This window comes from Alosa sapidissima, chromosome 11, assembly GCF_018492685.1.
Source record: "Alosa sapidissima isolate fAloSap1 chromosome 11, fAloSap1.pri, whole genome shotgun sequence".
In the NCBI taxonomy this organism is placed as follows: Eukaryota; Metazoa; Chordata; class Actinopteri; order Clupeiformes; family Clupeidae; genus Alosa; species Alosa sapidissima.
Genome location: NC_055967.1, coordinates 31,918,697 through 31,929,817, shown reverse-complemented (window position 1 = coordinate 31,929,817; position 11,121 = coordinate 31,918,697). Strand labels below are relative to the sequence as shown.

At 44.4% G+C, this 11,121-nt stretch overlaps 1 protein-coding gene across 1 annotated transcript in view; it reads right to left on the bottom strand.

The window, feature by feature from the left end:
• The window catches only part of LOC121724627 (GDNF family receptor alpha-4-like), a 30,350-nt gene extending 19,429 nt beyond the window's left edge, over nucleotides 1-10,921 (bottom strand). The window contains exon 1 of the mRNA XM_042111319.1: nucleotides 10,356-10,921. Within this exon, the coding sequence (XP_041967253.1) occupies nucleotides 10,356-10,395 (40 nt within the window). The 5' untranslated portion in view covers nucleotides 10,396-10,921. The remainder of the gene's footprint in view (nucleotides 1-10,355) is intronic.
• Nucleotides 10,922-11,121: the final 200 nt, after the last annotated feature.

Sequence of the window (11,121 nt, the reverse complement as noted above, 5' to 3'; positions counted from 1 at the left end):
TACCTCTACATCACTCTAGCCATCTTTCCACATATCTCTATATCCCTCTTTCCATCTCTTTCTCCCCCTCGCCACCAGCCTCTCCATCTCTCTATACTACTCTCCTATACCCCTCTCCATACCCTCCTCAGTCTCTCTCTATCTCTCCACCATTCACTATAACCCAGTGGTATATTTTTAGCGTTCAAGCCAACGGATATGGTGAGCTACATGGTAAGACACACAAAGTGCCTGTAGATACTTGTTTGGAACATGCAGATGTTTGCATTACATTTGTGAAGTCTATAAGCTAACTCCTGATGTCACCTTTCAAAGTAGGCTACTCAACAAGTTTGTCTTTGACAGGGCTGCCTTGTTTCCATGTGGCATTTTAGTTTTGATGGTTTCATCCTCTCATGTGCCATTTACTGCACACCACACACTGGAGTTTTTGTTCTATTTTTTTCCTCAATTTAAGTGACTCCATATCCTAGCCTTCTTCAAATATTTAGGGTCTTAGCCTACTTGCGATTACCGCTAAAATGATGTCTAACATGACCTGTCACATTGTCTATGTCCATGGTAATGACTGACATTGACTATGAATAAAGTCTGTTAAAACAAAGGTCCAATATTAGATCTGATAAGGTACAATTTTAAATCGATTTCTTTTTTAAAAACGACAAGCTCCAAGACCCACCCAGAACAGTTCCACGACCCACTTTTGGGTCTCGACCCACCAGTTAAAAAACACTGCTATAACCCTCCTCCACCTATTTTCTCCATCTCTCTCCATCCACTCTCTCTCTCTCTCACTCCTTCTCTCTCCATCTCTCTCCATCCACTCTCTCTCTCTCTCACTCCTTCTCTCTCCATCTCTCTCCATCCACTCTCTCTCTCTCTCACTCCTTCTCTCTCCCTCTCTTTCCACCCCCTCTGTGTCCACCTTTCCGCCTGCATGCCACCCTCTCTGGTCACCTCTCCACCTCTGGACGTGCTGATGCTGCAGGTCTCTGATCGTATCTCCTGCAGCGGCCCTCTCATTCAAACAGTACACTACATCGCTGTGTGCCAGTGCTGTGCATGCCAGTGTGTGTGTGTGTGTGTGTGTGTGTCAGATTGTGTGTGTGCTTTAAAACATCCGACACTGCTGCATGCTGCAGTGTGTGTGTGTGTGTGTGTGTGTGTGTGTGTGTGTGTGTGTGTGTGTGTGTGTGTGTCTGTGTGTGTGTGTGTGTGTGTGTGTGTGTGTGTGTGTGTGTGTGTCTGTGTGTGTGTGTGTGTGTGTGTGTGCGCAGCTTTTTCTTTTTTCGTTTACGGTCACTTGAAAGTATCCTGTATGTTAGGATACAAAATGTTCATAGAACATAAGTGATATAGTGTACATGTACTAAATATACTGTTTATACATAACACCAATCTTATTTTCTCCTGGAACCATGAAAGCTTAACATATATTATGAGGTATCACACCCTCATTGTGTTGCACTAATCTGTTGATTATTCCTAAATCCAACCACAAATCCACTCTATTCTTTTCAACACTCACACACACACACACACACACACACACACACACACACACACACACACACACACACACACACACATACACATACACACACACACACACAATCCAGGTCTATTTGTAGTGTCTATTTGGCCGTGTAGTGGGTGACTGAGGTCTGATCTGTGCCCAGGACAGTGCAGGCTGAGGCAGAATTGAAAGATGGCTCCAATGATAACTCAGGGGCTTAACTTTAGATTGCACTGAGAGCTGAAATTGGCCCATTTGCCTGCTGAAAGTTATTTCATGCGCTCGTGTCATCCAATCCCCCACCGCCACCGCCACCCCCCCAGCCCCAGCCCCCCAGAGTGATATTACAGGGATTTACTTTTACACCAGCAGACAGTAATTTAGAAGTTGGAGAAATAATGTTTCGAACCAGTGAAGTGCAGGTTTTATGCAGGTGCGGAGCGGGCGGCTATTTTTAAACAGCTCATTCTGGGGCCACGCCGTGGTGGCAGGAGATGACCTTGGGCGCCGGTGTCGCTGTCGGGATGGAGAGAGAGCAGGTGAGTAATTCGTCGTGCTCTGCTGACACGTGTGTCTGTCACACCGGAACGAAGAGGGCGGGTGGCAGGGCAAACTCACACACACACACACACACGCACGCACACGCACACGCACACGCACACGCACACGCACACACACACACTAGACCAACCATCTTGGTCTCAAATTCTTCTTCCAAAGAAGACAGCATTGTTTCTATTGTTTCTGCCTCAGGGGCTCTCAGGCATTATCTGGGTTCTGGGGATAGTTTCATTGTATCACTTTTACTCAATGAAGGTCAGATCTCTCAATGTGATATATTTAGATAGATAGATAGATAGATAGATAGATAGATAGATAGATAGATAGATAGATACTTTATTCATCCCAAGGGAAATTTTTGAAAATGTATTCATAAACTCCGTTGTTTGGGTTGGACCAGTCTGTCAGTCTTTCATTCTTTTTAGGGACTAATACAGCTGCATTTGCTATGGTCTAACCTGCAAGCACGACTGCACAAACAGATACATGTATCCCATAAATATGGAAATATACAAAAATGTGTAAGCAACTTTGAGGACACTCCCCATCCCCACCATCCTGCCATCCTTTCAAATAGCTGTAATAGAAATACATTTGAGGACATCCTGCCCCCCCCCCCCCACTCCCCATCTCAAACTCCACCACCACCACCACCACTACCACCCACCCAGTCATCCAGCCCCTCATCCCCAGACAGAAAACTCAATTGCATTAGCCTAAAAAGAACTGTCTCCGCTCCTCTCCTCTCCACTCCTCCCCCTCCTGCCACATCTCTGACGGTTCTCCCTCCCGTGCGCTCCTCCTGATATGAATGCACAGCCATGCTCACACTTGGGGGAACTGAGTTTTCCAGTGGTCTAGACGTCATATGTCACTGATCAGACGCTCCAGAGGCGGACATCTGCACAATCGTGATTCCTTATTTATGCTCAGAGACACACAGCTCTCTCTAGCAGCTCTTTTAATTGATATGATGCCACGTAGACGAATGTTTGAGACCAAATTGAGCTGAACAGCAAACATGGTGAAAATTCTATGCATGTATAGACATAGAACACATCAATATGCCATTAGAACATCCGAACGAACATTTAGTATGTTCAAATTAAGAACTTGGCTCCAGGCAACATTCCAACAGAAGCTAATATAGTCTTTTTCTAGGTTCAGTTAAGGACCTCCCAAAGTACATTAAGTTGTGTTGCTTGGTGTCAAAGAGAATTTTAACACATTTAAGGCATATTTTGAAGAATTTTGTAAAGTTTTAGCTTCTCCCATTAATGTGGAACGCTGTGCCAAGATCCACAGCCCGGGGTGCCAAATGATTTATTCCCCCCACTTTGTCTTCTGAGACGAGGCTGCACAGTAATTGCGAAAATTAGTGTTCAGACAGAGATGCTCTGATCCAAACGCATTCATACGAGGAGCGGAGAGATTCATTCCTGCTGTGGAGAGCCCACTTCCGATCCACTGATCTGTGTCACAAACTGCAAGTAGATTTAGAGCGAGTTCAGACAGAGCCGCTGAAATATTCAGCCGTACATTAATATTTCTGAGAAGCTTAGCCATCAGGCCTTTTCTAAGGCCATAATCAGATGCGTGATATGTCTTCCCAGTCATTGGGCTCGGCCTACAGTATGTATCTTTCACAGCCGAATGGAATAGAATGCCGTGGACCACTGAGCTGTGGTGGCATTTAAAGTTCTTCTGTCATCCTCAGAGAAGGGAAAGTTACAAAATGAGATCTTGAGAGAACTGTGAAAGGATATTTCTGTCATATGCGGTAATGACGGTATATTATAGGATTATGGATCTTGAGTTGCTTTGCCATGACGTGAATTGCATTGTTGAACATCTACCATTGTCCAAATGATAGACAGACAGCCATTCCTTTAGAACAGTCTCTCTCTATCCAAGTTGCCGTGGTGGTTACTCTACGCTACTTTCGGGGAAAACAGTCCAGAACAGCAACTTCTACGTATCAAATGTGATATCTGCTGCTTCAGGAGTGCATCCATATTTAGATCTCTCACTCTCTCACACACACACACACACACACACACACACTCAAAAAGTAGACCGGTGAGATGGACTTTGCTCATCCCTCTGCAATGTTCTCTCATGTCCTTGTGCTGTATCAAATTTATAAGCATCAGGTCCCCTCCGTTCTCCCTCAGTACCCCGGCCTCTGGTCCCCTCCCCTCTCCCTCTCCTCTGCCCCCTCTGTTCCTCTTATTACGTTTCTCTCCCTTACCTGTCCTTACCTGCCTCACTGCCAGCCGCACACACACCCGCACACACACACACACACACACACACACACACACACACACACACACACACACACACACACATTCATGGACAAAGAACCTGGCCCTCGCGGCGAGGCACAGTGGCGGAGCTGGAGCGAGTAAGCGAACGCGGCTGCATTGAACTCACCAGCAGATAATTAGAAACCACATCATGAGCAGACTGGCACTTCTGAACCTGGTCAGGTAGAGAAGTAATAATTATGGTAATAAGTTTACGCCGGTGTGCCTTTTTCCCTTACACGCTGTGTGAAAACCTGACACACATCGCTTCAGGCAGCACTTGTAGCAAGGTCACGCAGATGGAAGTTGGGACGGGTGGGGTGGGGTGGGGTGGGGTTGGTGGTGGAGAGGGAGAGATGCGACGAGGAGAAGAAAGGAAGCTCAGAGAAGAAAAGCAGAGAGAGTGGAGATGGGATGGATTGAAATGAGATGGTGCATAGGGGGGGGGGGGGGGGGGGAACTGGCGAAAAAGGGGGCAGAAGTTAAACTCATAAAAGTGCTCAGAGAGGAGTGTGGGAGGAGATGTAAGCCCATGGAAGGCCAGCCTGTAGCACATTCTATTGATTTCTTAGCCGAGCAGTTTATAGACAGGGCGACACCCTGTCCAGACCTGTCGGAGCGGACCGCCGAGCCTCACAAGGTGACAGGGACATGAAATTCCTCGGCGCGGATGGTAATGTAACATGTGCTGCATTACTGCGTGCAAACGGACATTCATATGGAAATGATAAGAGTGCAAGCATAGTTTTTTCTGTTCTACAGGAATAAAATTTACATGTCAATGCATCTGGCCTATTGAATTCATCAAGGCAGGTCTGTATGGTGAATGGTAAGGTCTGTGCTTTTTTGAGATAGGTCTTTGAAAGGCCGGTGAAACACCCAACTGTGGGGTTTTTCTCTTAAATCTAATTGTCATTGCAACTTTTTTTCTCAGCTTTGTAAGAGAACAATGACATTCACAAAATGGTACCAAGTGACATGTACTGCACACACACACACACACATTTTTGCTTCTGTCGTGTAAAGATCACATTCCGAGGGTGTAAGCTGCTTATTTGTATTGCGATAACTCTCTACATTTCTGTTTGTTGATTGCCCCAGAGTAGTGTTTGCCCATAACCCACGCCCCGCAATGTTGTTATTACGATAGGAAGACATCCTGGTGGCATCAATCTGTCTGCCTCCCAGTCTCCAAATGTAAAAATATGTTGCGCTTGCACTGCGGGACAGTGGGACTTAGGGGCCTCGTTGTTTTGTCATGAGAAGACGCCTCGGCCTGCCCTCCGTGAGGAAACACAGATTGCTCTGTAATAGTGCCAACAACCCTGCATCACTGGCACCCCCCTAGGAGCGGGAACTATCAATGTCACTTTGGCTGACTGTAATGGGAATGGACTTCGAAAGAAGGGGGGGGCTTTTTACAGCTACATATTTATGCATTCCTTCCCGCAGATAAGCCAAGAGAGATAAGAGAGGAGGAGGAGGAGGAGGAGGAGGAGGAGGAAGAGGAGGGAAAATTAGATGACTGATTTTCCACTTTCTGAAGGTCGCACAGAACATCCCAGGCCCGTTCACAAAAATGGAGGTCAGTCTGCCACTGAACATATGGAAGGGTGCAAGTTTTATTCCTGCTAATGGGTAAGTTCATTATGATCTGTGTCACAACACAGTATTCTATATCCCACCACTGAAACAATGTGGAGAACTGGAGATCATTGACCAGGACAACTAGAGCAACACTTTCATACAATCCCTACGATGAGAAGTAACCCAAAAAATCCCTGGTTTTTCATTAGTCTAATACACAACATGACTCAACACACCCACAATAACAAAAGTCAGTGGTTTTATGACAGCCAATCATGCAATACAGCTGCCATGTATTGTATAGATATAATACTTATATATTACATATATTTTATGGAAGATTACATCACACTCTTTTGACACTGATTGCTGTAAAGACAGCAAATCCAATAAGTTTAAGACAGTTCCATTTCACAGCTAATCAAATTTGGTTCTGTGGTCGGTGACTGACTCACTGATTGATGGGTATATAAGTATTACTGGATGAGTACTACTACACGCTAAAGTTAAAGGGCCGTTCTATAACTCCAGTCATTTATTCGCCGATTTCTCACTTTTGTTGTCGCATTTTTCTCTACGGAGCTCCCCCTACAGCTTTGGGCTAAATATTTCATAACCGTCTCTTTGGTCTTTTCGGTGGCTCTGCCATGATGAACATCTAAAAAATGAAGCCATCTTATGGACCCTTTCAAGAGAGTTCCATTATCAGCATCATAGTTGGCCCCACAAGACTTCCGTTTTAACATTCCATATGTTATCTTAATGCAGAGGAAGTAGATTGGGGCCCAAATAGAACGTTCAAGCATTGTTTTTGTTTACCTTATTGAAAGGATCCATAGCTAGCTGCCATGGCTAACCGGTGCTTGAGGGGGGCGTCTGTATGTCCAGAGAATTTTAAGCATTTTGTGTTTCTCGCTCGTTCTCGCTTCTCACAGGACTTTCTGATTCAGACACTACCGGGACACTAGTGCAGATCTTGCAAGGCTGGTTTTCTGCTAGGAGACGGTAGGGGGAGCAGGGAAAGCCACCATTCTCGCTAACAGGTCATTTAACCATCACAGTGATTTCTAAACTGTTTTAGTTTGAAGTTTGAAGTTGAAGTTGAAAATGTTGCATAGGGGGCCTTTAAGGGAGATAGTTTAGTGTGTGTTGTTTTGAAGTTTGTGCTCCACCATTTGCTTTGGCACATTTCAAAGGTTATCCACAAAACACACACAACAAAAAGGATCATACAAAAGCTGTAGAATTCAAAAGAATACATTCAACCAGCAATCCCCAAACGTCACAGAAAATATCCCTCTTTTCCACACACAATTTTCAACTGAAAAACACCTCTACTCACTTTGAACTACAAACATGCACGCACACACACCTCCTTTTGCGGATTTCAAGGATCAAACACACACTCGCACCACACACACACACACACACACTCGCATACACTCAGTGGCATCCACAGTACACCAACAGGACACAAACACAACCCAATACAGTTTTTTTAAAATTTCAAGGGAACACATACACAAAAATTTAAATACTACACTCGAATGCACAGTACATGACCAAAAGCATTCAGCCATTCAGAGTTTTATCTACAGGAGACACCTCCACACACAGACACACATTTCTTGCTTGTCCACAGACTGTTTTGCGAGCTCTTCCCTCTGCCACCTCACACACCACACCTCCCGCACTCCTTCTCGTTCTCCATCCCCTCATCCACACACGGCTACGTCTCACACTTGAGCCGACTGAGGCCCCAGCTGCACCCAACACCCCCCCCCCCCCCCCCACACTCACACACACACACACACCGCCCCGGTCCCCTGTCACACCACATGTCACTCCAACCTACATACAGTGTGTGGGTCTGGCCAAATGTCACATTATGTCACGGTCGGCTTTTTCTAAATGTTTGTGCGCCCCCCCCCCCCCAACGCTCCTTTGAAATATGCTCTGTCCTCTCTGGTCTGCCTGCTGTCAAACGCTATAGCCACTAATGTGCCCTTTACACGGCAGATGAGTCTGATTTGGCGCCATTGGATCAGATGTCAAAGCAATGTAGCATGTCAGCTATCATCACAAATTAGCTTGTGGCTAGGAATGCTGTGGTACTTTGGTATGTGACATCTGAATATTTGTCTAATGATGTACACATGCATCTATCCATGAAGAGAAAATATTTGTTGTGGTTGGTACTCAATGTCAGCATATGACACAGTGAAAAATGATAATGTACCAGTGGATGGAGTCAAGACAAGAGGAATGAGATTAAATAATTTACTCAGCACAACAAAAGGACTGTGGGATAAAATAATCTCTCTTGAGTGACATCTGCAACTTTTCCACAGATTCTGCCAGAAACTCCTACAATGATGTATTTTACTTGAACTGTTCATGTTTGCACCTTCACTTAAGCTGGACCAACTTGAAAAACATTGAAAGCAAATTATGTTTTTTTGTTCCCTAAGTGTGTGAAAGCTAGAGTGAGTGAGAGAAGAGAGTGCCATTTTGCTGTCACACAGAAAGCACCAGATGTAATATTCAATTTCTTGAATGCAGAAATAAATAGCTCATAGAGAATAAAAGGCACAGTAACCAAAAGCATAGGCCTTCTTTCTTGAAAATGTCTTCCTTCAGCTTTTAAATAAAGTGCTGGTTTTGGGTTGTATTAGAAAAACACCAATTCAAATGTTAAACACTTTTGGCATAAGGCAAAGAAGTATTCTTGCGCTCAGATGACAGTTTTTTAGTCCAGGTGCGTTAGAACCAATATTGTGAGGAAGAGACTATGAGTGGTTCGCACTTTGGAAAAGGTGACTAGACAAAGTCTTTGCAAAAGCAGCAAGTTTTTTTTTAATAAAGAGCAAGAGCAGACGTTTCAGCCATCCAGCTATTCTCAATGCTCGCAGTCACACTTTTGGCATGACTGTTTTTTTCTTTAGCCACAAATCTTAGGCTAAGGAACATTTGAAAATCATTATGAGGTGACTTGAATCAAAGCTGATATCTGGGATTTGGGATCGGATGGCCTCAAATAACCTACAGCAGAAATCTTACCCCTTGGCTAACAGAGACCATCCCTACTTCAGCCTTCATGCTGTTGCTAATCTACAAAGTAATCATATTCCATTAAAATAACAATTGCATATGCATACAGGTAAAAACATGTTTTTGTAAGAAACAATTGGGATTTTTTTTTAAAAAAATTGGGAACCCCTTTTTAAGATATGCTATATGACCTACAGTTTTAGTTTTGATGGTGAACCCAAATCGTCTCTATCTATGCAAAGGATTTTGGTTGGTCAGGGAAAATAACTGTCAGCTTGCAATGCATGATTGTATCATTGTGAAAGTTATAAGGAGAACCTCTACGGGTATTCCTCATCTCTGGTCTTTACAACCGTGTAGCCTGAAAAACATCAAGGACACTGCCTAGGCCTCTAAGTCAAAGGTCTGAAGTCAAACACTGCGGTCACCTCTGTCCTAGGCTCAACCTGCCGACTCTTCGATTGTGACATTGCTGCTGCTACTCAAATGAGAAGCCGACGGACTCAAATCGGACCGTCGCGAGTTCAGAGTTTGAAGCGGGAAACCAAATCGCTTCTTTCATGCGAACGAACACCGTAGGTTGCATTGAACTTTTTTTCAGTATTTGCTCTTCACTGACAATCTGTGAGAATTCAAACGCTGTTTCTTCAAGAGTTTCATAGATCTAGCTGTGTCTAGGTACACTATGAAAAATGGAGTGCATTTAATGCCGTCAGTGTCTGTAACTGAAAAACAAAAATCTAGACGTAATGAGATGGGGCTGCAAAATGTAAAAAAAAAGAGAAGAACCTAATGAATGTGCTATAGCCGACGTGGGTCGACGTGGCGGTCACTTTTTCATAAGAGACAACACCATCATGATCACACCATACCTAGGCTCCCTGCACATCCCGTCCTATTTGCAAGAATAATGGAGTCACACGGTAGGTAGCTATAATATAAGAGATTGTGGGGTAGTCTACATAGGCTATACGATAAAATGTTATTAAAGATGGATAAAGCGGGACAGAAGCAGAGCCTGTGCGTTCTGCCTGACAAACTGATCACTGTAACAAACAAAAAAACTAAGAAGAATTGGGTAAGGCATGCTACTGTTCTGAGGCATAAGGGACGGCGTGGAAAGAAATCACTGTAAATAGGCTGCTGTATGCGTTTTAGCACAGTTCTGATGGACAACCACAAAAGAGTTATGGCTAAATTCATGTAGCATGGGGTTTAGGTTTAGGATAGAGAAAAAGTACCCATTCAAAATAGATTATTACGGCTTTATTATAACCCATACTGCCAAACTGGCGAATAGATTCCTAAAACCTAGTTTGGGTCACACTTACCACTAATGACAATATTCAGTAGCACTCCAAGAAGAATCATGTTGACTGCTTTTACGAGGACAAGTTGGACAGTTTTGGAGACGCCAGGTCCCGTTAGAGCAGTCCTGTGTCTATCGTGCGCAGCATCGAGTCCGTCCGTCCCGAGACGCACCTGGAGGACTTAACTGGCAGGACTCGTGCAGTTATTTCCAGTGTCTGTTCGGTTAGGATAATTATGATCGTTTCGCTTTGCTGTACTATCTCTCAAGTGCAAGTCTGATATCGGAGAATAGCGCAGGGAATCGTTTGCGGCATAACCAGTGGTCTACTCCAAAATGCAATGCACCTCACAGCGAAAGTCCGGCGGTTGGCTAAAATGAAAATCCTGTTTTTAAGAGAAAACGTTCTTCAGATAAAGTCTCGCCTCTTTTGCCATACGATAGACAACGCACTCCCATTCAGTGTTTGAGTGAAGTGTCAGACTCAGCACGTAAAAGAATAGCAGTTCAGGCTACTGCGCGTCCTCTGTCTGTCTAGGCGGCGAGTTGACATGGACAGGGGGGTGCATCCCGTTGGAATGCTGTGATTTGATTGGAGTCTGGGAGAGGAGGTAAGGAGAACAGGTGCGTACGCTTGACTCTTCTGCCAAAACATGAAACATCAGCAACAATTATAATTTTTTGTTGCACAGATATAATCTACCCAAACATCAATTGTTGCAGATTCGAGCTTTAGCCTCCAAGGTAGACCAATGAGAGCTTATGTCCTAAGGGCAGAATCAAAAGCA